The following is a 27,142-nucleotide window of genomic DNA, read 5'->3' as shown; positions in this document are numbered from 1 at the left end:
TACATCCCTTTAACTCCTACCAGACAACATATCACCGTCATAGTGAATATGTTAATCTCCTGTTTTATATAAAACAATAAATCTACTGACACCATTTTACAAACTTACAGCCATCTGATAACAGGGGATTTAATGCCAGGAAATTCATTAGGCATTATAAACTTAGATATCCAATGCTTCCTTCAAAATAAAAAATGTCTCCTTGGATTAGCCATTTTGTTTTGGTTTTTTGAGTAACCTTCAGCTGGTCTGCTTAGTTTGGTTAGTATTATTACCTTGTAACGCTGTTTCCGGCACATAGAGATGCAGGTCTGTATGGTCTGTTTGTTTGATGTCTCACTGATGCCAGTCAATGGAGGGGGATTCCCATGGTCCCTGTAGCAGCCGAGATTGCCAGGCACTGAAACGAAAAGAAGCACTGCTTAATTCTGTGAATCTAAAAGTACTAAAGAACAACGAAACAAACACACGACAAACACATATCAACTTCACACCTCAACCAAGTATGAAGCAAACAGCATATCTAGGGCATGGCAGACACATTTTGTACAGCCAAATCACTTGCCTCAATATTCTAGATCCACTGCCCCCGTCCTCATAAAAGCTTTTAGCTCTTTCTCACACACTCGGGTCTCAAACACACACTCCCGACATGACCACGCTAAGCACTCTCCCCCAGGCCAGACTGTCCCTGAACATGCCTCACAAAAGTAAATGAACCAGGATGCCTATGAGGGCCAAACTTGTTTGGTTATGTTTGGTATTTTATTTTTTGTTTATATTCATTGGTAAAATGGTTACTTTTTGTATAACATTTGTTAAACAGCAGTTTATGTCTGTAAAATATGTAAAATAACTGTTTAGTGCACAAGATTCTATTTTATTTAATTATATATATATATATATATATAAATTCCCCAACTTTGTCCACTTTGCATGGACATTGACTTAATTTTAGTTATTGGAGTTAGAAAACAAGACTTCTGTATGGCTTAACTCTTCTTCTGGCTGCCTCCTAAAATTAGTAACCACTAGTACTTAAAACATGTAATAGAGGTGTATGGCATGCACCTATAATTCATTACTGACATCATTTTTTATTGTTTTATAAGAAATTGCAAAATATAATCAGAAACAAATATTAACATATAGAAAAAGAAAATTGTACTTATTTTATAGAACGCATTCTAATATTTGTCACAGGGTCTGAGGAATCATTTGATACACATGAAAACAATTTAACACATTTCTATGGTATCAGCGACGGACCATTAATGAAACTGGCTGAATAGATGGTGTGCACAAGGTTGTGTACAAAAGTGTCATAGAAGAAATACAGTTGTGACAAAATGAGTGTCTTGTTTTACGTATGAACTGTCTGGTGTCATTAAAAATAAGCTTTTTTAACCCTGACCTAATATAGAAAATGTGATTTTATTTCAACTTCATTTTATTGCAGACTGTGTAGTTATTATATCTGCAAAGAGCATCCGAGGTGACACCCAAGAAGATATTACAAATTCCCAAATTCAGTTACAGTTTCCCGTTCTCACCCCAAAGCGTGCAGTCTATAGCTGTCTATCATCTTATTTCTATTAGATAGAAGAAACCAGATCTGTTACATTCTTAGGCAGGTAATTGTGCGTGACCATGACATGGTTGCCTCATTGGCAATGGATGGTTAATACTACTTTATCCCCAAGTTTTTTTACAATAACATTTATTTCTGATCTCCCCAGCTGGATCCAGCTGTTTTACAAACCATCCTGTAATGCTCACAATTTTATTTTTATTCCCTGTGGCTGAACAGTTGGCTTATGGATGCCACGCCGATCTGTGCTCCACACCCAAGGGAGCCGGGTCTCTTTTGGCTGAGGGCCGCAACATAAACAGGGCGTACTAAGCTATATGAGTCAAACAGGCTCCATTTGGGGCAGATGATCACTGCACAAGGCACGGGAGACACCGAATGACATACTTCAGACAAACTATAGCAGATCTACTTCTAGTTATGGCTTGTTTTAGAAAAAAAAAATTGTCTGCACTATGTTGGTATAATGTCTAGACACTATCTGAATCCTGAACTTTTTCTGTCAACAAAACAGGGACGCGTCAATCTCCTGGACATTATGTTTAGCCTTGCACCTTATCTGCCAGAGGCTATTAGATAATTAAACTATATAACACAATTGTTGTGTAAATGTTGTGTAAACCATTGTTGTTCGACCATTTCTTGTCTCATTAAGCCAGACTGTTGTGGCAGGGCTTAATATGAGTTGGACAGCTCTGGTATAAACTGATGGACAGTGATGCATTTGCAATGTGTTCATGAGAACATTTTATCATTGTGCATACGTCGATAAATAAACTAAAAGAAAACATACTTAACAGTGGAGTTTGATGGTCCAGTAAACATTTTAGGAGAACACAAGTATTACATCACACTGGGAGCTTCTGGGAACTATCATGTAATTACAGATTAAAATAAACATACATGGTAGAAACCCATCTAACGTGTATATCACATTAGCATAGCTTTCTAACGTCAAAATGTCTCCATCAGCGGCCCCAACACACAGGACATTATCAGGACATTAACCCAAATGATGGGACTATTCCATGAAATTCAAGACTGTTGGCAGATATACATAATCTTACCATCCTCCTCTGAGTCTTTCATTGCCGTTTGTTGATTTGCTGACCCTTTTTATTGGCAGATAACACACATAGATTGAGTCAGATTGGAACCAAGAAGGGAAATAACAGGATAGGCCACCTATTGCTATTCTAGCTGTGCCACCTTTGGTCACAGATCTCCACGGGTCGTTTTAATTAACAACTATATTTATGCTAAAATCAAGTGCTTTTATATAAATCCTATGGATTGCTTAATTTCATAAGCAGAATTGTATTGTTTATCCATAGTGAAGCCCAAAACCTTTAGCACACAGATAAAGTGGAAACTTCGCACATATTTCTTATATCGCTGTGACTCTGACACCCATCACTTAACTCTTGAAAAATAATCAACATGGCAGGGCAATCATACAAAGATTTTGGCTTACAAATAATCATAAAAAAAAGCTTTGGAATCATATGACAACGAATGTATTTAATGTAAGAATTTCTTACAAAGTAGAATGTTATGCTAATGAGATAACTGGAAATGGGCTCATCTAAATGTACCAGAACCTGTTTATTCTATATAGGTCATCAAAACCCTTTTACTTTTGTGGGGTGTCACTTTAAGGAAGGCATTGCGGTTTGAGGATAGTAATGATCCTCCAATTATCTCAATGAAATGAGGTCATGGTGATATTCGTTTGGTTTTAAAACTGCAGCTCAGTGCCACTGTGTGATTTGCCAGAAAACGCCTCAGCGCTGTGGCTTGTCCTTGAAGTGTATTCTTTACGGTATTCTGGCATTTATAAATGTTCAACTCATCCTCCTGGCAGTGGGGATAAAACCTCGTAGCGAGGGACGGGCTCTGGCATGTACATCCAGCAGGGATAAAGGGTTTGCACGTAAAACTGAGGATCTCGAATTCTCTAGCCATACAGTGTTATTCAGTGTCGGAAATTCTAATACCGCAGCTTTTTATAGAACCATTGTGTGATACTGATGTTTACATTACATAGATTTCTTAGCTCTCTATCAACAGCTTAAGAAATGTTTCAAGCAGGATGTCATTCTAAAAATTACTAGTTTAAAAAGATTTTTAATAAAATTGTATACTATTTTTATTTTTCTCCAGCTCTAGTTTTATGTAAGAACATAAGTCACATCAGGCAAGGTGTCTAAAAATCGCACTCCACAGTCAAAATAGAAAATGGTTGGTCTAATAGTTTGGCCTCCCTGCTTACCCTGCGTAATAGGCAACATGGTGCACATATATCAGCCCAACTTTGCCATTAGAAAAACCTTGGAGTGTGCAATTGGTCTTCAAGTTGGACACTTGTTAGGTGCCTATGCAACATTTGGTCTACAAATTTGTTCAGTTGCACTAACTAGTTCCCAGATTAGTTGCATTTTCCATTACGTACATTTGCATAGTAACAACTGTACTGTCCCTTCTTCCATGTGAAACTGGCTTAGAGAGGGTTTTCCATGGACACAGCAAAAAATGTTTGTGAATCTGACATGTAACACCCGCTGCTATGTAAGCACCATGTACCACCTGCCAACCTCAGAATGGTAAAGCAGTAAGAAGAAAGATGTGTGCCTATAAATTTTAAAGCAATACAGATTATTAAAAATAAATTCCTCTTATAAGGTAGAAAAAGTGTAACGCAGAACAGTGTGTGGTGGTTTGAGGTTAGTAATGTGTGACCTAGAACAGTGTGTGGTGGTTTGAAGATCATAATGTGTGACCTAGAACAGTGTGTAGTGGTTTGAAGATAGTAATGTGTGACCTAGAACAGTGTGTGGTGGTTTGAGGATAGTAATGTGTGAGCTAGAGCAGTGTTTGGGGTTTTAGGGTAGTAATGTGTGACCTAGAACAGTGTGTGGTGGTTTGAAGATCATAATGTGTGACCTAGAACAGTGTGTGGTGGTTTGAAGATAGTAATGTGTGACCTACAACAGTGTGTGGTGGTTTGAGGATAGTAATGTGTGAGCTAGAGCAGTGTTTGGGGTTTTAGGGTAGTAATGTGTGACCTAGAACAGTGTGTGGTGGTTTTGAAGATCATAATGTGTGACCTAGAACAGTGTGTGGTGGTTTGAAGATAGATGTGTGAGCGAGAGCAGTGTGTATGGGAGTTTAAGGTTAGTAATGTATGTGCTAGAACAGGGTGTGGTGGTTTAAGGATAGTAATGTGTGTGCTAGAACAGTGTATGGGGGTTTAAGGTTAGTAATGTGCGACCTTGAACAGTGTATGGCGGTTTGAGGTTAGTAATGTGTGACCTAGAACAATGTTTGGCAGAGTTTCTTCTCCTTGTGTGATGATTACCTTGTTGAGACGATGTTTACCTTACTACAGTGGGCAGAGGTCAGGTAGAAGCCTGAATCAACTCTACTCACTGCCAGACACATCAGTTTCATATTAGAAGCGGGAAGGAAATATTCACCAACTCATATACTCATTCTGCCTCCAGAGATCTGGTTTCACAGAAATAATTAAAGCAGCTGCTACTTGTCAAACGTGAATTAAAGTCTTGGAGAGCATAAAAAATTCCTTATATAACCTCTACATATTTTAATTAGAAGTACTCTATACAGTGGACACTGACATTGAACAAATGTTAAAGAACAATAGTGGTGCTTTGTGGGGTCATCTGTTTCCTCTATTGCTTCCCAGGGCAGAGTGCACACTTGTCCTTTTCTATGGGCATTTATGGCTTTGCTTCATCTGAGGTTTTACAAAGACATCAGTTATTACTACTGTATATTGCACTCATAAAGTTACAATTTTATAAACTCTACTGTGCATTTCTAGATATTTCTAGATATTTTCATTCCCAGTTGGTACAGAAGATCTAAAGTTGCCATTCAGTGCAAAAGCAATCCAGCTGTGAATTAGAAAGGGGCAAAAGAAATAAAGATTTTTATCTTATGTTTTTTCCCCAAATGGCAAGATTTTGTACTCTGCTTCAGAGGACTTTATTAATGGTGCTGTTCCACCTACGCAGTTTCATGTAACATTCATGCAACGTAATGCTGCATTAGACCCATCATTCCTAGTAATGTTGACCAAACCCATCACAGAAATACCGTATTGGCTCGAATATAGGCCGCACTTTTTCCCCCCACTTTAAGTCTTTAAAGTGGGGGTGCGGCCTATATTCGGGGTCTAGCGCCCGACGCCCAGGACATGCAGCGGGGTTAGGATACAGATCCCCCGCAGCGGTGCAGGGGACCTGCATCCTACTCCCCGATACGCTCAGACAGCCTCCCCTGCCAGCACTTCCCACAGGGGGGGGGCTCTGCCGGCACGGGAGGTTGTCTAAGCGCATCGTGCGGACCGTCCGTACGATGCGTTTTACCTCTGCCCCCCCCCGGACTTACCGGAGCAGACTCCCGGGTGTCTTGCGGGGCCGGCGGGGGACATCTACGCAATACAACTTCCGGTGCCGGCACCGGAAGTTGTATACGCGTATTGCGTAGATGTCCCCCGCCGGCACCGCAAGACACCGGGGAGTCTGCTCCGGTAAGTCGGGGGGGAGCATAGGAGGACAGTGGCAGCATATCTCGGGGAGGGAGGACAGTGGTAGCATATCTCGGGGAGGGAGGACAGTGGCAGCATATCTCGGAGGGGGGGCAGAGATGGCACCGGAAGTTGTATACGCGTATTGCGTAGATGTCCCCCGCCGGCACCGCAAGACACCCGGGAGTCTGCTCCGGTAAGTCGGGGGGGAGCAGAGGAGTACAGTGGCAGCATATCTCGGGGAGGAAGGACAGTGGTAGCATATCTCCGGGAGGGAGGACAGTGGCAGCATATCTCGGGGGGGGCAGAGTGGCAGCATGTTTTTTTGGTGCTTTTTTAAAGAAAAAAACTTTTTCTTTAAAAAAGCACCAAACTTTTAGGGTGCGGCCTATATACGGGGGCGGCCTATATCCGAGCCAATACGGTAAATCTTTAACTACGTTCAGTGGTAGGGAACATTTAGTTGTCATAAATCACAAAAGCAAACACTTATGGCATAAAACTGATGGAGTCTTCAGCTGACATTGATACTGTTTAATGGGACTTCTTAGACATCTCAGGTGTCTTTTCCTCAAATCAATCTGAAGAATATCTGAGGTCCTGAAAGCTTTTGTGATTATACATATTCTTCTATGGTGGCCAAATAAAAGGCATCAACATCGACTACAGTTTTCATATTCTCTTCTCTCGATATCACTATGTCTGTTTTCATTAATAAAAGAGGGGCTTAGAATATCCTAAGATAAGTGCTGCATCTTAAATTTGAGAGGTAAAAGAAAGCTGTGTTTCAGTTTATTGAACTACTACAGTTCCTTAAAAACAATAGTCCTGTCATTTCTCCAAAGTCCTCCTTTAGCTACGCCCATCCGCCATTTTCATGCTCATGCATGTTAAACAGCGAAGCAGGTGTTTTGTGTGAAAGGTGTGATGGGATTGATGTGCGCTATAGGTGTGAGCTGTTTTGTGTGATAGGTGTGAGGTTCCTTTAAACTATCGTTCACTCCCATAACACCTATCACCTAACACACAAAGGTAACAGCCCTTCTTTGATGTTAGGCTGAGCAGTGAAGACAGACAGGATAAAATGGCCTCTGAAATGATCTTATTTAAGATGGATTCCATAGTAGTACATAATATAAAAATCTGAGAAAATTAGAGGGAAACAGCATGTTTAAGAGCAAAGAACACAGAGAGATGTTTTATCTAAGGTGGAACAGGATCTTTAACCATACATTTGATCTTTTTTTTCTATGCACCATCATTTCGAGTACTTTTAGTTTTTCAGTACTTTCTTGTTAATTATACTCGGTACTAATCACCAGGCCTACGTGACATGGAATTGTAAAATCATATATCTTGGCAGGCCATGTAGTCTGGATGTTTTTCATGCAACCTTTTATACTGTTTCCTGAGGAAGTGCCTGGGCAGTCACATAACGTGCACAGGTTCTCTTCTAATCCCATTAGTATCTTGGTATCTTATTTTATTTTACTGTTTACTATTGTTAAATCCTGCAAGCTTCGCATACAGCATGCAAGAATTTTTTTTTTTACCCGGACATTTAGCTTAATTTGGTTAACGCACTCGACTTGTAAGGTCTGCAAATGTTAAATATTTCAGTATTCAAATATTTCATAAATTATCACTTAAAATGTGCTATATAATTAACATATCACAAGTGGCTGAAACGTTCCAAAAGAAAAGGGAAAACACAGTGTATAGCCTGCTGTTGTATTTATTCTGTTCATCTGTCACACCTATGTCTCTTTATCTTGACCTAGATCTCAGTATCACATCAGGTTAATTTAATTGCTATAACTGTGGGATGTACTCTCACAATGTATAAATAATAATCCAGTAATTAAAATAATAATATATAAAATTAACAATAATAATCACTATCTCCTCTTGGACGAATACAGCTAAATACATTTCCTCGTAAAGCATAGGAAAGTCAGAGTCCTTCAGACTCCAGGGTTAATGAAGACACTAATTTGTCTTCGTTTATTGGATTTTATACAGCTTTTCAGTATCATCCACACTATTTTTAGAGTAAGGCATCAGACAAGAAATAGTCTTTTTTTTATTCCCATACTTATCTTTCTTTGTCCTTTTAAATCATAAAGAATTTTCTTCTAATTTGTAATCTGAAGCAAATGTTTATCAATCACTTTCCCCATCTTAATTAAGAGTTATAAAAAACGCAGAAGGGGTACAAATGTTAAAATGAACATGTACTGATAGTGGAAAAAGAACATAGATGCCTGCAGAATAGGTCTATGAATGGACCTCATACACATGAAGGCAAGCTTTGCCTCTTATTGTGGGGGCTCAACATTTGCATTTTTAAACACATACAGGGATGGGGTTATTCAATGGAATCAATGCTTCTCTCCATACAGTAAACTGTTTGTGGAGTGTTGAAAGACAGTTCAAGTATTTGTTGAGAGATTAGCAGCTGCAGCACTCAACGGTCCTTTTAAACTGGTTGACTTGTATAACAGGGAACCAGTGGGCTGTGTTTAAAGGATATTTGACTTTGATTCACCCTGGACAACCAGACTATTTAAACGAAACACTCGTACTGTTTACATTGCTGGAGTGGAAAGTGCATGCATGGCAATGTACAGCTGGCTCATTCCTTTACTCCTATTTGATACCCTCGATATCATGCTTTCCAATTTTTCATGACACTTTTGCCCTCTTACATTTGCACATTGTAATGAGGAAACATCATGTTATCACATTGCACATCATAATTCTTTAGTTATTACCTTCCTCTTGTTTCAGTTATTCCCATTCCATAACATGTTGTTGAGTGTATGTTGAGAAGATACTTTGATCAATTCAGTCATACATCTTGTTTACCTTACGCTGTCTTTCTTCCAACTATCACATCCCTTGTTGACTGATAACTGAACCTCCCCACAACGGTTTTCATATCAGATCCTTTCGGTGTTTTTCATTCCCATTTGTTCCTTTGGGGATTCAACTGCTAATTTCACCACTGCAAATTAAATCCTACCATTCTGCAAATCTGTACATTACCAAGCACACCTGCTATGTATTGGTAAGTGATCAGTTTTGACTGGAATATTAAATATGTAATACAGTCTGATTGTTAGTACACATTATGATGGTTTATAGAAAAACCACAAGCTACATTTTGCCAGATGGCACAACTTCAAAGTTCTATGCCATCAGACATAAAAAGCGTTTCTGTACGCAAATGAGCTCCTACCACTTTAAAAGCAGTGGTATGGTTTCTACTTCTCTGGAAATTCATTACACATCCTTTAGTGACCTCAGCCGGGAGTGTTTTATTTTCCCTCATCCCACTCTGTCCTCCCTATAATGTAAATAATGGTTTTGAGGGCCCAGTAAAATTCTTTTTTTGGATCTACAGTGGCTTTAGACATCTGTAAAAAATATAGCTACGTCTTAGAGGGGTGTATTTACTAGCCTGAGACTTCAATGTTTGAACTTCTTGCTATCACTATGTAGCACTATGTATACAGGAATGGCTAAGCTGACCCTGCAAAATGATCAGTAAACTAGTCCACGGTCCATTTGTTTAACAAATTTTGTTTCCCACTCTTTTGGTTCTGACGAAAATCATTGTCAAAATAAAAGTGAAAACCAGTGCTCGTATAGTTGTGAATGGTGTAAAAAATATATGAAAAAATAGGGTACTTCCCTTCTTGCCGGATATACAGCTGCAACCCTGAACAAGCGCACCTAAGTGGAATCCATTTGGAAAATTATTGTCACCCACGCTCTCCGTCACTCTCTCTCAGTGCCTCCCTTTGTTCACCGATGACCCTGTCTCTTTTTCCGCAGCTCTGCTTCTTGTCTTGCTTTTTCTTGTGTCTTCCTTCTTGATCTGCTTCTCCTCTGTACCAGCTATGTTAACAAGGCATCCGCAAAAGCAAGGGGCCACGGTGCACAGACCCTCCCCAGAGCGGAGGAACGGGGGAGAGGCTGTCCCCGTGGGGCGCACCTTGGCTCCACTCGTTCATGGAGAAAGAAAAGTGGTTCTGCAGTGCTTTTTCACAGTGTCTACATTATTCTGGCCTCTCAGAGTACTTCCGCATCAGGCTAGAGCCACAGGGGACACCCTCTCCCTGTTCCTTCAATGGGGGAGAGGGTGAGTGCGGAAGTTCTCCGGGTGGCCTGGTTAACGGAGCTTATACAGGGGGGAAGTGGATAAGGAAAGAAGACAGAAGAACAAGGAGAGGCAAGAGAAGAAGTGGCACTGTGGAAAAATGAGACAGAGTGAGTGATAATGAAAAAGCAACTAAATACAAATGAAAATTTGGAGCTCTCTGCTTCATTTTCGCTTGGGGCTCTTTTTTTTGTTTTCTCATAAATTAACAAAATTGGCAATACGTATCCGAATGCACAAGTATAATGATTAGTTAAATCAGTAAAATGAAGTTTCAAGAAACTTCCTACAAGCATTGGCAGATATCTCTTCATATTTTAAGAAATGTGCGCAGAATTATTTTTTAAAATACACACATATATAATTCAAAGAGGGCAGACTAGGTGGGCTAATTGGTTCTCTTCTTCCGTCCCTATTTCTCCAGGAGCTCTGAGTCTTCTCGGACAGGATAAGGACTTTGCATAATGCTTCGATAGAAACACTTTTCTGAATACTGGAAGGGTAAATAACCACAGAATAAAAAAAAAAATTCTAAACGCTACAGTGTTCTTAAAATGTTAATAAATCAAAAAGCCAAAGGCATACATTAGGACTCCATTACATTTTTATAATGGTGGTTCTCTAACCAGCCCTCAAAATCCATTAACCATTCCAGTTGATAGACATCCCTATTTGAACAAGACAAATCATTCTGAAAGTGACCACATCAGCCGTATCTTCCAGGAGATCCCTACATTTCACATTAAATACTTCACATTTTATGTACGGGTGTGTGTTATTTTCTCATCATTTTTTAACACACTGGAGAGCACAGTGTGCCTTAAGGTTACAGGCCTCAAACACAGAGAACCTGTGCTGGGATGAAGACAGTGATGTTAATTGGAAAGGTACGAGACATATTATTCTATGCTAGTGAAAGAAACCGTATCAATGTTGTTGCACAATATGGCATGTTTGTAATTGGGGTCATGCTAAAAATGTGGGATCCATTAATATTTGTGGAATGCAACATGTAAAAATTGTGGAAACCCATAAAAATGTAACATTTAAAAGAAATTATTATTAGTAATTGGAATAATTTTATCTCGCAGCAAGTAGCATATTGTTTTTTATATTTCCATTAACTTACTTTATTACTGTGACTCATGTTTATGTTAAGCACTTATTATTTGGTATCATAGTTTATACTCATATATTACACAACAAATTCCATTATTCGATGTAAAAGCAAGGGTTTGCTAAAAGATTCATTTGGTCTTACTTCTGCAGGTTGGAATGTCACAGTACTTCCAATATACACTATCTTCATGCTCTGCTATGTAACACCAGGGACTCACATCACCATCTGGGTTCCTGAGGAAAAAAAGACAAATTCATGTTAATTCATGCAATTTTGGTTGCACCCCATACAATATGAGAAATAAAGACATCTTAAAAACATTAGTTCACTTCACTTGAGGGATTTTTCTTTCATTGAACCAAGTTTTACCCCAAGTATACGCAATGTTTACACTTTATTACATGTGTCTTTACTCCCACAATGAAAATAAATACAGCTATCAAATATCACTAATGCTTAAGAACAACGGGGAGTCTCTGCAGGGTGTATGGCTTTATTTTCTATTTTCTCGTTGTACTTTTCAGAAGGTCGACTACCCCAGGTCTGCACATTAATCTAAAAAAAATATACATTTTCCTAAAGAAGAAACCACAAAGAATGTAAAACTCGTAGATATATTTTTTTCATAAACATTAGAAGAACCTTTACTATCAATATGAATTTGTCAAACATGTTACAACAAAGGAAACACATTTTATTCTGCCTTGTGAAATATTCATGATGTCATATAAGATGAACAAGACCCATATGGACGCTGTGTGCCAAGGTATCAATACCAATAAACTCCACAAAAACATCTTTTCTGAGACTTGTGATTCTATGGAATTTGATACTTTTTGTAGAAAATTGTGTTTTCCAAGGATTCCCCATAATTTTTTGTAAACAGTTCAATTTTTGTTACTGCCTCTTATCCTGACTTTGTATGGGAAACATGACAAATACTGTTCTGCAAAAAAAAAAGGTGTTATTTTGAAATGATGCTGGTAGCCAGAGGTATTAAACAAATACAAATACCAAATCAACTACATATTACACGTCTAGAAGAGAAATGGCTATTTCAGCATGATGTGCATAAAAAGATATTGCTAAAACCAAAAATATTTTCAAACAGGGAAGAAATATTTGTAAGGGCTTATTATGTAATAGCTGTAGAAAAAAAAGCTCTTAGAAAAAAAAAGCCATAACATAAATGAATTAATGTCTATTTTTTTTTAAATGTATAGTATTCAAAGTTGTGAATAAATAACCTAATATTCCTCTATTCTTTCTTCCTTGGTGTACAAGGAAATCCTCTCTAAAATATCCTTAAGGAATATAAACTTGAGACGTGACACGTGATGTTAATATCTATAGTAAGCGCACAAAAAACAGTATAATTATATAGCGACACGATACAAAATTATATGTTTTTCCGTATGTGGAAGAAAGGAAATGCAATAATAAATATTTGAGCCAAATTCTTAAATAAAACTAAAGTGAAAAGACCCACCTGGAGCTCCTGAATTAGTAAGGAATGTCTGATCAATAAGAGACTGGATGACGTTGCTTCTAAAAGCAAACACATTTAAAGCAACAATCTATACTATGAGAACAGATCTGGATTCTCAAATTATCTCACTGTCAACTCTATGATGTTCTGCCCCCGAGAAGGCAGTTGAATACAACAGCCAAGGGAATTTGCACACTCGTGGATTGCACATTTTATGTACATCATTTCTTGTGTGCTTGGAACCAGTCCAAAGTTTTTATGGGGTGACAAGTGCATTTTGACAAGCACATTTTGAAGTGACAGTTTCATTAAAAAATGTTTATGGAGAGCAACGGTTTTAAACGTGTGGGCTAGGAATCCTTGGAGGTATGTTTTTAACGTTCCGTGTTTTTCACAGAAATAAAATTTCGGAAAAAAAATTGGAACGTCCACGCATTTACTTTTTTAACTAAACAAACTGACGCTTGGTAAACTGTTAAAAAAACAATATTAAAAGTACTAATTTCCTCCCCTATAAAGGAGCAGTTACATTTGTTTGCTTTTAGGAGTCAGTGAAGCAATCAGTGTTTGCTTCACTGGTGCTCTTCTTTCAGTGAAACAAGCAGCATATTATTGTCTTTTCTGGCAGCTGCTTTGTGTCTTGTGGTAGGCATCACTACTACTACTAGTACACCATACAATGGCATCGACAGGATTGTTCCTTTAATTAATAAAAGTTTAGGTAAAAAAAAAAGCTTCCAGTGCTAGCACAAACATGCACATTCACAGATACCAAGTTCTCCTGAAGAACTAGCATTCCTGCCACTATTTACAAATAGCCAAAGAGGGAAACTTTTATTTCAGGGAGTGTGGCTAGACTAGTGTCAATGGCACAGGCTTTTATGTTACTTACAACCTACAGATGTTTGGAATAATTAAAAAGAAGCAGTTTTATACACACTGCTGATACTTTTAGGGCTGTAAAAATACTGTGATACACTCATCAAACAGTATGATCTCCTAAAAAAGTAGCTCATCAGAAGAAGTAAATGGGGCCGAGGGAGTATGGAAGAGCTTCCTATGCCATGTGAAAGAACAGCAATTGCCATGATAAGACATGGGCATACATGCCTTTTACGCTTTCAGTATGTATTATATATAGTACTCATGTTCGTTTGAGTCATCAGTTGAAATATGGTATACTTATTCTAATAAATGAATATGGAACGGCAGACTCACCCCCCCCATTCCTTCAGTGGTGATGAGAACAGTATGCAGCTGCTAGCCAGAGCTTTGTCTTTTTTCATAAGACGCTGTAATTCATGCATAAGGCCCCCCCATCTATATGTGTCTGCACTAATCAAAGACAGATGGAGACAGATTTGCATCATCACCCCCATTAATAAAACAACCTGCTTGGTTAGTTAATAAACCCTAAGGTCAAACGGTCAAGTCGCTCAAGTATAAAAAAGATAGAAGGCTGACTCTTATCATACCTCACTTCTGCAAATATATAGGTATATAAGTGGCTAAAAAAACTGTTTGAAGTGAAAGGCCACTTTATATGGCGCCCTGTAATGGGTAGTCTTGTTTAAAACACTGGTGTACTTGAAGGTCACAGTCCTGGTAGCGTTTTAGGATTTCGTAATTGAATAAGGTTCTCTTTGGTGTTGTATCCCTTGAAGACTAGTGTTAACAAACCCTGATTTAAGGTGTAGTGTTTCCCATAAAAAAATGGGGTAAGATCTCTTTGAGAAGAGCCAAAGTAGAGTCCCCTCTCTCCATCTGAGAGAAAATATGATCTATATTAATGACTGCTTTTTAAAAATAGTTCTAGAGGCAGCAGTAAAATAAAAAATGCCCAATTCCCTTCCTGCACAGTTTGTATTTTTTGTGAGTTTCCATCAGACAAGCCTGCCCACGTAAAAGAAAATCAGCGATTTTAGGTTCTCGGGAATGGCTCTTACATTGACATGATGTGCCTCAAAGGTTTGTTCAAGACTTCACCATCCATTCCTACTACCCAAAGTAGCACCAATTATATCTGAATTTATTTATATTCTAATTACCTTACACAATACATCCAAGGTCGGGACAGTGATCTCCCTGAGAGACTTGTCATCCCACTGACCTATAAAGATGACACGGGGTCACCCTTTGGTAATTTATAGGGTCCGCTGTTAAGTAAGCATTAGAGCTTCTATGGAGAAGGAAAAGAATGGTTTCATTGTTTTACAGCAGATGTTATCAGTAGCATTGGGGCTTTCGCAAGATATCACTAAATCTCCACAGGATTCAATAACGTCTGCATAATTACCCATGGAATGGACTGTATGAAAAATACATTGAACTGGCAGAAAAGCGTCGAAATGCATTCCGCTTATTCATTAGTAACTCTGGCCTCCAGTATTTTGCCAGTCCCCACCTGTTTATGGTATCAGTTTTACGGGGAAATGTATTTAAGCAAAATCTTTTGGAAGTATCAGCACAGAACTTCTCTTTGGCACTGGCAGAATTATTTCCCCATCTGTTAGCACAATGGGAAACACGAAACCAACTGGAACTCTGTCTATTCTGCGGCCTTCCATCTTAAAAATAAAATGGCACAATTTACTGAATACGAAATACAACACTGTCTGTGTGTATCTGCCTACTTTGTTAAAGGAAGCCGTGTTACATCAGTGGCATGTAAAAAGTGAGATTTGCATTAAAAAAAGACTAACAATGTATAGATTACAGCAATCTACAGTCCCACAAATGAATTCGATTAGTGTGATAAGAAAGTGAAGGGGCGAAACATTTAATTGTAATTGTAATTGAATACATTTACAAATAAACGTTTAAACGGAAAGCAAAAAGTGTCCTGTTATACGGCTGGAACCAATATTAAATGTCGTATAAAGTTCAAGTAATCCTACATCCATATTTCGTCCTGTCTTTTTGGTACTGAAATGGTTAATTGTCTTGATTTAAAATGTCCCTCTAGTTTATATATTTTTGAAGTTTCCTTTGAGTACTTTTGGCTCTTAATGGAGTGGTTCCGGTGTCTGCATTGATGAGTAACAGGGATACAGTAATTATTTGGTCGTGTTTCATCGATAGGTTGAGTTTTTGGCTGGTTTCACATATGTAACATCCTGTTTCACACTCTGCGCTGTGTCATAAACACAACACTTGCAGATGTGCGTGATCACGATCCTTTGATGTTGTCTATCTTGTTGTTGAGTTGAACTGTTTCTGCAGATTTGTTTATACAGTTCACAGCAAGGTATCTCACATGACTTGGTCCCATTATGCATCTTGGTCTGTTCTGCGATTAATTATCCATTGGTTCCTATCTGCTGTCAAATTCTATCTTTCTAAGGCAGGCAGTCCGGTGAATATGTCTATATACAGGGGATCCTCTTGTTAGAAGAGGCTATGAGATAACAATCTTTAAAATTCCTTCAAATGTCCTCTAGTGTGAGGTTGTGAGAATCAGTCTGAAAAACATCTGCGTTTGCTGCCAACAATGTTTTTGAACATTGAAAGAGTGACTCTTATATGTATTCTGAATTTTTATTACCCCCTCACTTGGGTTTGCTTCCTCAAGGCACATATGACTTCTCACTTTTTGACTTCTGACAGTTTGGATAAAATAATAAAAAAAATCCTCCAAAACAGGACAGCTTTCTTTCACTTTCTGCATCTCCCTTCCATTTGTTAAGGAGTTTCTTATCTTCATAGGTTATTGACAGGGCACCAGCTACTGCCACAAGCAGCTGTCAGATAGTCTGCTTTTTATTTAATATGTTCTGACATCCGATGCTGTTCTTCCAGCCTTACACTATAACATTTAAATGTCCCTCCTATAACCTCTGCCTCTATTAACACAGTGACCCAGAGCATGAATGTTTTTCCCCGTTTAACGACAGTATAATAGCTACTGCATATACGTTACTATAGCCACATATATCCAAGATGCCTGCAAAGATAAAACTTTCAGTGATTTCTTATGATGCGCAAGCAATGTTTAAGAGTTCACCAAAGCTATATAACAAGTCAATGCTGAGCATGCATATGACAATTTAATGAACGAAAAAAGATTTTTTTAATGTACAACCGTGTGCTCATTATTGTTATTATTTATTGTTTTATATAGCGCCACTAGATTCCGCAGCGCAAAAGTACGCACTCCACATATTAGGGTAAAAACATATTGGTGTGAAAACATATCTTTAAATAATTTCATTTGTTTCTTCCAAATTCTACACTCAACATAAGAATCGGCTCTTCTCTAAACTATATATGTATGCAGCCTCCATGAGATTGCAAGTTCAAAACCCATTGAGACAAACTCATTTGGGTATGTGGTTGACAATAAAAAAAACAGATTAAAGGCCAGCAGGTTGCAATGTTCGGACAGGTAGCCTGGGCTACAAGACAACATAAGCTGACATTAAGCCAGTAGCTACAGTAAAATGGAATAACTATATGCTTCTCTGTCTTTACAAGTTCATCCTGTCACATAATGCTGTAGTCAGTGTTAGAAGCCAAGCCAGGGATCTAAAAATATCCCTTTCGCCTGCTGTTCAATTGGCAAGCTTGTGTTTGCCAGCTAGAGATGCCAGCACTGCAGGGTACATACACAGCTACACAGCATGGACATGGTAATAGGAAGGAACTAATTTAGCTTTGTGACAAAATGTCTACAAATAAGCCTGTTTTATGATCAGTTACACTGGTGTCCGGGTAACAACTAATGCTAGAAACTGTTTCTACTTTACCAGCTGCAACCTAGTCATGCAATCTGGGCCAAAGTAGTGTTTGTAGCTAGCATAAGCCTGTTTGGCTGCCTCGTGCAGAAGTGGGAAGTGTTTGCTTCATTCTCTCAAAAGCTTCCTGAAAGAATTGACATTCGTATGTACAGAATAAACATAAATATGAAAATAAGCCTATTACAGCTAACCAGAAAGATTAATGCATGATTATATTTTGTAGTGAGACGTATTATCTAAATGTCATCTCCCTTCATACCTGCAGTAGTTGTGATCGCCTAAACCACCTTCACCATTGGGATATTTCAAGGTGTTGTACGGATGTTGGAAAGTCTCATTCCAGAAGAGGCATGGCTTCCCACCGTCAAGGGATGTCTGATTCTGCGTCCCCCTGTAGTCAGCTCCGTTCACTGTATAGCATTCTGAAAGACAAATATTAATATTTACTTAGAGGCAAAGGCCTTCCTAGGCCAAAGGGTTCAGTACAACAGTAGAGGATAGCTGGGCCCCGTGTTTGGACGTATGTAAGTGTTTAGTAAACAGATCCAGATCAGGATTAGCTACAGTTAGCTCTTCACCTGTTTCTAAACGCCATTGATTATTAGTCTTTGGCCACCCACAGACTAGTGGAGAGTCATTGTTCCATGGTATCTAGACCGCAACCCTCTGGTTACCCCTTCCCAATTGTCTTGCTTCAGGTGTCATTCGCTCATCTATTCAACCTTTTCTGTCTTAAAGATTGTTCATGATAAAATATTGCAAGATTAGGAGTCCATTTCAGTGGTTTATTTGCAAAGCTAGCCACAGTATCAAAGTGTACAGTTTATTTGATTTCTAAGCATGGTTAGGCAAAAAGATTTCTCTCTGCAACCAAAAGCTCAAGAAACTGTAGTTGTAAGATACTTGATCTTCTACAGCTGCTCCATTCTATCTTTAGTCACTATTTTGAACACCGGTGCCATAATCTTCCTTTGCTTGATATATTTCAATACTCTTTGATCATAATTAAGATGTGTTTAGATATAACAAGTATCTACAGATCCAATGGGGTTAATCTGACAGCACTGTGAAATTCTTTTCCTCTAAAAGAATAAAATAAGTGATTAGGTACATATTCCTGTACAGATCTTCTTGATGATATTGTTCCCAGGCCCTTAGCCTGTCATGTTACTGTGTCTCAAACTTGTCTGGCATCTCAACAGTGCAGAAATGAAAACAAGGTGTGCCCTTCTTTGAAATAAAACAAGATTGTAAAAAGTAAAACATCCACCAGCACCCATGACTAAACAAATCTGACCGAGCTAAACCTGATCCTGCAATTAAATTTCTTTTAATGGTTCTCTTCTGATCTCCAGTTCTCTAGCTTGGACTCATAGGATAATGGATTCCATCTCACTATACATGGTCCATCTGTATTTCATCTATTTAGCAGGTTGTGTGATGTTTACCTGTGGGGTCCATATTTTTATCGTTTATGGTCCCTTTTCCCATGTGGTGACAAATTCCTTTGTTCATGTGAAGGTCCAAGCAACATATTGAACACAGACTCAAGAACATTTCACGCAGGAAATCATTAACAGTTCATTTGTGAGCTTTTTCGGAACTGATAATTGCCTCCCTGAACCTTGTAGCTACTGGTCAAATGAGTCATGTGACCACAAGGTATGCTGTCAATGAGAAGAGAATCCTCATGCTCTTTGTTCAAGCACTCAATGGTGCTACATTTATTTATTGTCCAAATATTTTTTAGCTTTTACATGACATATTAGAAAATGAGCAAAAATTACTTTTTTCAAAGGTGAACATATATCAGGGATAAAATGGGCAGACTAGGTGGTCCAAATTTCTTATCTGTTTAAGATAAAGTTTAAGGAAGGACACTTTTCTTTTTGGAGGGGGGGCTATAATCATAACTATGGGACAAGGCCTTCAATGACTTTGTATCTGTTTAAGTAATTGAATAAGGCAATTATAATAAAAAAGTGCATTATTCAGACAATTTACACATACATTTTAATTTTTTTTATATAAAAATGATTCTCATAAGATGTGATACATTCAAACCCACAAAACATTCTGAGCTCCTAGACAAGACACAGATCGGGGAAAGTAAGAAGGACTGATAGATTTAAGTCATGAAGAGGGTATCTTTACCTACAAAAACTTGCTAAGCTACATAAAAAAATCAGAGTGAGGTACAGTTAGAAGACCAAATGAAAGAAGGAATAAAGGTCCATGAGATAAATTGAACAATGACAAATGGAAAACTATGTTTTCAGGGAAAAGCATTAATTGGAGTGAGGGTGAGGAGAAACACTTTCTATGAGGAGACCAATATACATAGTGAAAGGTAAAGGAATAATAATTATCCACTAAACAATGAAATTATTATTCTCGGGTTCTTATCTGGCCTGCTAGCAGTCCTTCAAACCATTATGATAGTGGAATAGGCCAGGTCTCTGCCTTCCTCTCTAAAACAAGATGGACAGCAGTAGGTACATAAAGACCAGATGTTGTTTCATCCCAGACAGAAAAGCCACTTGTGTTAAGGGAAGATTGATAAAGAGTAGACGGAGTGATGCAAACGATACAGGAACTCTACAAAGGGATGTTTGGGGAAGGAGAAAAGGATTTGAGGAAACAAGAAAAATCTAGCCATAAATAAGCAAAGTCTTATATGTGACAAAGTGTTCATTTCCCCCCTTGGCCTTTTACTATAATTATTATTATTATAATAATTATTTATTGTTTTATACAGAGCCTTCATGCTCCGCAGCACCGTACAATGGGTAAACAGGACATAACAAGTAGTATATAACATAGTAATTTGACTTACAGAAACAAGGGGTAAGGAGGGCCCTGCTCAAACGAGCTTACAATCTTTTAACCATGTAATGGACCTTGAAGAGTTAATGAACGCACAGTGCTCCCAGACTGCCTTTGATAAAAAGAACAGTTAGCTGCTGGAAGATATGCGTCATACCCTACAAAGCATTGGGTATTTTGGGTGGTTTTGAGTAAAAGCCAATTGTCTTGAAAGCAAAATACCCTATTTTAGTACAGTCCATGCACTCTGCCACAGGATGAGGTTATAAAGTTTAATTACAAGGGTCAGACTGAAACCCGTCATCATCCAAGACCAATTTTTTGGCAGGAATTTTACTCACAAATATTTATTCTGTGGGGTTGAGAGAAGAAGTCTTATTGTCAAATGTTACTGTAAGTTGTGATTACAAATATGAGAAATGCTTTTTGCCGCCCCAATGACTGCGTCATTGGCGTCTAAGGGACACCCAGTCACGGAGAGATAAAAATATTTTCTGAGTCATCTTAATTCATGCTTAGATGTATGCAAGTATCCATTTCCAGGCACTAATTATTTTAATCAGCAAACAGTATTTTATAGCTTCACGTAGTGTATAGAACTGTATGGATTTAGGAAAAAAAATCTGATTAGCCCATATACACACTTAAGTGAAGTACCGCACTCAGTACATAAACTTGTAAAGAATGGATTTTCGCATTTCTTTTGCCACTGACAAAGTGTTTTAATGGAAACAAGTAAAAAAAGATTCTGTTGATTCTTTTGATATGACTTTGACCTTAGATGGAGAAGCTGGCCAGAAATATAATATCTTTGCAGATTCTTACTGTCAGGCCCAATTTCTTTCAGTTAGCAGGAGCCTTTATTCCAGTCATTATTTGAAAGGTATGTGTTTACTAACTTGCCATTCTATATCCTGCCTACACTCTCACCTTATAATTCCCATTATTTATCTTTTGTGTTGGTTTGATCCACATCCACAATATACTATTTACTTTGCCTTTGTCAATCGACATGACACATTCTTTTCTGCCAACTGGGTAGTTGTATTTTGTTCAGTGGTTTCTAGGACTCATGTACCTTTTCTCAAGGACAAAACAGAAGATCTGGTTACGGTAGAACATGAAAGAAACGGATTAAACATAATAGACATGGCTTTTTGTCCAATGCATCTGATTATTCACTTTGTAGGCAAGTAGAATACGGGTCTACATAAAGCAAATCCAATCCTGGACTGATAATACTTACTGTTTAAAATGGTTGCAAAAGGAGTTCTATACTGAGGTAACAACATTAGTGTTATTCACTTTACAGACTGCTCCTCCCTTGCTATTTTCATTGCTAAGGTAATTCTGGGCTATGTACACTAAACAATCCTTACATTACTTACCTTAACAGACAGCTTTGTCCGTAGAAAGCTTATTATTATTATTATTATTATAATTATTATTATCTATCCGGGCTTTCATTCTTTGAGGTTGTTTTACTGATGAAGTATCTTGGGTGAAAATGTTACCATGAGAATGGTTGATAGTTCTTTTTATGTAGAGCAGTGGTAATCAAACTGTGGCTCACATACCACCAGTGTTCAAGATAACGATCCTTCTATATGCTCCTCATGAAAGAGTGGTTTACTAGAACATTTAGGCTTTCTATTACATTTAAGCTATTATTTTTGTGTATTGTGGTTTTTTTTCATGATTCCATATGAGCATGGAGGTGACCCTTTCTGTTCAATGCCCTTTAGAAGTAGTGTTCAAACAGAAGACAATGATGAGCCATAGACATTACTCTGCCGAAGCCCAAAAACGGTCTCTTATTTGTAACTGTGGGAGCCAATGCGTTAACTAAAATGAGAACAAAGCCGATTGTTCTGCTAATACAACCTTATTATGTCTGTGACCCACCCATGATCTTTCATGTTAAACTCTTCTTGGAAGGGTGCAGGAATTTACTTTAGTATTGATTCCATGGAGGGACCGTGACAAAAGTCCAGAATTGGCCTTACCATAACATCCTTCTTGAAGTAGCCATATCTTTCCTAATCTCGGTGTCTCATTTAAAGTATTTCTAACTTGCTCTAAATGTTTAATACATTAAAAATGAAAGTCAAAGCTGGAACTAATTTAACATAATATCATTATGTGTAATTATTGATATTTTCTAATAATGTCCCACTAATCTATAATTCCATAACTATGTCACTTATTATGCACTTAGCATTTAGACAATTATATGCAATGACAAATGAAACCGTATACAGACACTCCTTGCATAATCCTCTGTTATTACTTTTATGGAAGACATGACTTGTGTCATCACCTGATTAAGTAAAAGAAACAAATATTTTACTTTCCCGTCTTTTGTGTGGCTTTATTTTATTTAACCATACAATTTCTCAAATTTCATATCTAAACCTTTAGATAAAGCCAGCTGCCAAGATACTATCATTACTTGTTTAGGTTCATTCATTTGCAAGACACGGAACTGTGATAGCTGTGAACAGCTAGAATATTTGCATAGTTGTGAACAATGTTGTTCAGACAGTCCGACATCAGGACTCATGGCCAACTGGCTATCTATAGGCTGGCTTCGCTGCCAATGTTCAAACCCCATTTCATAGAAAAACAAGCTTTACATGTGGCAAAAGTAGACAGAATGTGAGTTGGGTATGAAGGCTAAGCATGACATTGAAGATATGCCCAAGCTCTAAATTGGATTGTAGCTGTGTTCTTAAAAAGTCACTTGTCTGCACATTTTGTGCAATCTTAGCCACTCATGGCACCTAGTAGAGTCATTTACTGAATCCAGGCAAGTGTATTTGATAAGATGTCCAGATGTGTTTATTCATAAATGTCTGAGTGAAAGAATGAAGAAGAAAAAAGGACCCACATTCCACACTAATTTACACCAGTCTTTTATAATAAAACACACGGTGTGTTTGTGTTTCACATACTCTTGTGTGAGCTTTAGGGAAAATGCTGTCAAAGTCTATTTAGTTATTTTTGACTGCAGCAGCGCTCTAAGTAATCCAGTGTGGGTTGGGGGAAGGAATGGACGTGATTCACTCATCCTGTCCTTTGCCCACTACTTCTCCAACTTCTTTGAAGTGTCGCTGAATGGAAATAAAGATGTCTCTTCCTTCCCACTCTGACAGGTTCTACAAACAAAATAGTACACCCAGAGGGCCAATTCCATGACCATATATCTCTGCATGCAACAACTGGTGATCATATTGTGTACGTTTACTGATCAACTGTGACTAAATACTCAATTTTCTCTTGGGCTAATGTGACAATATCCATTTATCTTATTGAAAGGACTTGGAGCACTTTCACTGTATAGTTGCATCAACCCTAATCAGCTTAAAGGCACACTCCGGTCATCATATGCACATATAAAAACTTAATTTATAATAATAACTTATTCTCCTTGCAATGCCCCTAAATTGCCCATTTTCTCCTGCCCCTAGCTCCTTGGTTTGTAGGAGATGCATACGAATGAACACATCTACCTCTGTAGTACCCTGTTACACCTGTAAGTTTCAATACGGCACTTACAGGTAAAGAAGGCATATTAAAACACTTAAACGTACTTAAATATGGATTTTTTTTGTTAGTGAGGCTCTATAGGACTGTCTCTTTAGATAAATAAGTTATCTAGCATTTCACTAAAAGCTCTAGCCAATCATATGCTCATACAGGCTGAAAATTCCCAATATTACAACAAAACCCAGTCTCTCTTCACAGCCATAGGGTCTGGAAATTTCTGGTGATATCTGGATCACCCCAGTGCTGCTTCAAGGGTTAAATGCAATGCTTTTTTTTTCACTGTACTTGATTAGAAGTATAAACTGCTAGTCTGGGGTCACACAATCATCTGGCAAATATTTTGCTCAGCAGAGTTTTACTATACGCTTCATAATATCTTATTAAAAAATGCTGTGCCATCTGTGAATTATTTTACAACCCAAAATAGCACCTAAATTTAGTCAGCCGTCTTCCAGAGCTGCCTCGCAGAAACTGCAGGAGTTGTGGTGATTATTCACCCCGTGCAAGGCAGGTTCAGGAATTATTCGCAAATCTTGATTAACACAGAGTGGGTAATTAGCATAAAAATAATAGTTTATATTTTAAACATGATTACAGGTCAGGTCAGGGTTTTTGAAATCTGAAATCAACCTTTTCTGATCTTATTCTGCATGCCTACAGCTAGCGGTGGATGAAAACGTAATTTGCTCCTCATGTTTTATGCAATTTTTCATCACAATTGATTTTTTTTAATTGATTTTTTTTTGAATCAAGACTCAAGCAGAATGGAATCCCTGAATAAGACTATCCATGTAATCATTATTTCAACTCCATGCATTCCTGGATTGGTCTGGTATTCATACCATACCACACAAGTGTCCTGGAACAAGCAGGCCAGTCACAAGTTGGAAATATAAATTTGTAGAATTATTATACATGACACCGGGCTAACGTACATAATTCTTATGAGGGCTTTTATTTCAACTTGAGGATCATCTATGATACTTTTCACAAAAAGATAATAAATTAAAGTTTTTATACTTTTTTTTACAGGTTGGGGAACCTGGTATATAACACCGTATCTTCCCACATCAATTTATTGTTTTATTAGTTTTTTTTTAAGCACTTTTCTTAGTCAATGTATTGAGGCTAGATACCCCAGACCTGGCATACATAGTGTTAAAATATTTCTCCTTGGTAAAGGAGATAACGTTAACGCAGATAAATAGTTTTCATTTGTTAAAATGGATTGTTGGTCTAATTTCCCCAAGTGAAACCTGCTCTATGGTCCTGGGAGTGCCGACGCTAATGAAGATTTAGTTACATGACAAGACGTGTTTAACACACTGTAATTCTACTTCACATTCTTGTTCTTGTTTATTGATCTGACATAAATGTCCTTGGGTTATAATCTATTTCAGGTAAGCAAGCATCTCATATTTACTGCTTAACAAGGAAACAAAGGGGTAGTGTAATCAAGTACCGCCGGTGATATCAACTAATAAATATTTATAATATTTATTTTATTTTTCTGTCTTCCTTTTTTTCTCCAATTCTCGAGTTAAAAATACATGCAGAGATTAGACCCAGATTGTCTCTTTGTCTAAAACGAGCTGTATCAACATATAAGGTACTAATTAAAATAAAACGTATGGTCTCACCAAACGTGCTACAGATTTCAAAATCCAAGTACATAGAATAATGGGTAATGACATTCAAATAATTGTTAGTAATTATTAAAGTGGAACACCCTTGTCGCTGCATACCTATAGTTATATCTTTTGGACTTTACATGCAAAGGGAATACCATCAAACGGATGGACACAGATGTGCAATACCTCTTTAAAGCTACATCAATCACCACAACAAAGCCCCTGGAATTTACTGGCTGCAGAAGTTGAATTAAGAGCACGCTGGGCTTAGGATGGGGACGGTCCTTTTACTCATTAAAAGGAGAATGTGCTTTAAAACCCAATGTCGTTAACCTTTAAATGCTGTATCAACACAAACGGAAGGCACTTCTGTAGCTTCACTGTTTCATATGAGGTGTTTCCCACAACACTAGTGGGTGATCCTTAAAGGATTCCTAAATCACCTATCCCCCCTTAAGCACCCACATACATCGATATAATAGATAAATACAGACATAGGGTTTTTTCCTTTTTTCTTTATTTTCTTCGTAGTTTCACCCGCCCACGAACACTAGTTTTATAGAACGGACTTACCTCAATCAGAGTACGGATGGAATGAGATCTTGCGTCGCGAGGCTCCGAACGGTTAACACTTGATGTTTTGAGGTTTATGGTCTGTATTTAGTGGTTGTATCAATGTATTTGGGAGCTTAGAGGGAATAGGTGTGGGGACAGGGAATAGTGTATGTTTAGATATTTAGGAATCTTGTAATTATCTCAATAAAGGTTATATTTTAAGTAATGGTTACTTGGATACGTTTCTTGGATGTTTAATTGAGGTAGTCACTGGGTAATTTGTTAGATTGTTAGTAACTGGGTATTTTTCTTGAATAATTGCTCCAAATGGTTTTCCCCAGTAGTTAGTTGAGCCTGTTGCTAGATGTTCTTTGGACATTTGAGACAGACTGGGTAAGTTCTTGCAGCTTGGATATAGTCATAAACTTTAGGAAACATTTTTCTACATAGTAAGCTATGATGGGAAGCCCTCATGTGTTCCTCTTCATTATGTTTAATATATTCTCTCTATTTTTTAGCATCCTGGTTGTTGATACTACTTGTAGTAAAACTTACTGCACCCATTGGCATAACCGCATGTGGATCCGGCCCAAAAAGCTTTGGCGGCACAGTTGTATTTGGTTATATAAGTAGACTGTTCCTGAAACATTGGGATGAGGTTTACATTCTAATGCTTCATTGCGCAACATTTTTATTTGCACACTAGGCCAGTATGCGCATGTAAAAGCTTGTACCCCTTCATAATTATTTCACTGCCAGCGCATTATGTTCCGTATTAGTAATATGGAAACGACGGAAACAACAAAGACGTGCTTGTTTACGTGTTCCTCATAACATTTTCATTGACCGACAATATTCACAGAAAAATGCGGAGAATCGCAAGCTTTTAAGACCTCAGCTTTTAAGAACTACATTTCTCAATTTCCCT

The 27,142-nt window shown here is 37.9% G+C and overlaps 1 protein-coding gene across 1 annotated transcript in view; it reads right to left on the bottom strand.

The window, feature by feature from the left end:
* KREMEN1 (kringle containing transmembrane protein 1) overlaps positions 1–27,142 on the bottom strand; it is a 64,035-nt gene that overhangs the window by 14,165 nt on the left and 22,728 nt on the right. The window contains exons 2-4 of the mRNA XM_053473479.1: positions 17,913–18,075; positions 11,570–11,661; positions 276–400 (exon numbers count right to left, since the gene is read on the bottom strand). Coding sequence (XP_053329454.1) covers positions 276–400; positions 11,570–11,661; positions 17,913–18,075 — 380 coding nt within the window. The remainder of the gene's footprint in view (positions 1–275; positions 401–11,569; positions 11,662–17,912; positions 18,076–27,142) is intronic.

Source organism: Spea bombifrons, chromosome 1 (assembly GCF_027358695.1).
Source record: "Spea bombifrons isolate aSpeBom1 chromosome 1, aSpeBom1.2.pri, whole genome shotgun sequence".
Lineage (NCBI taxonomy): Eukaryota > Metazoa > Chordata > Amphibia > Anura > Pelobatidae > Spea > Spea bombifrons.
The sequence above is the reverse complement of the archived record's forward strand: the minus strand, read 5'-3'. Positions and strand labels throughout refer to the sequence as shown.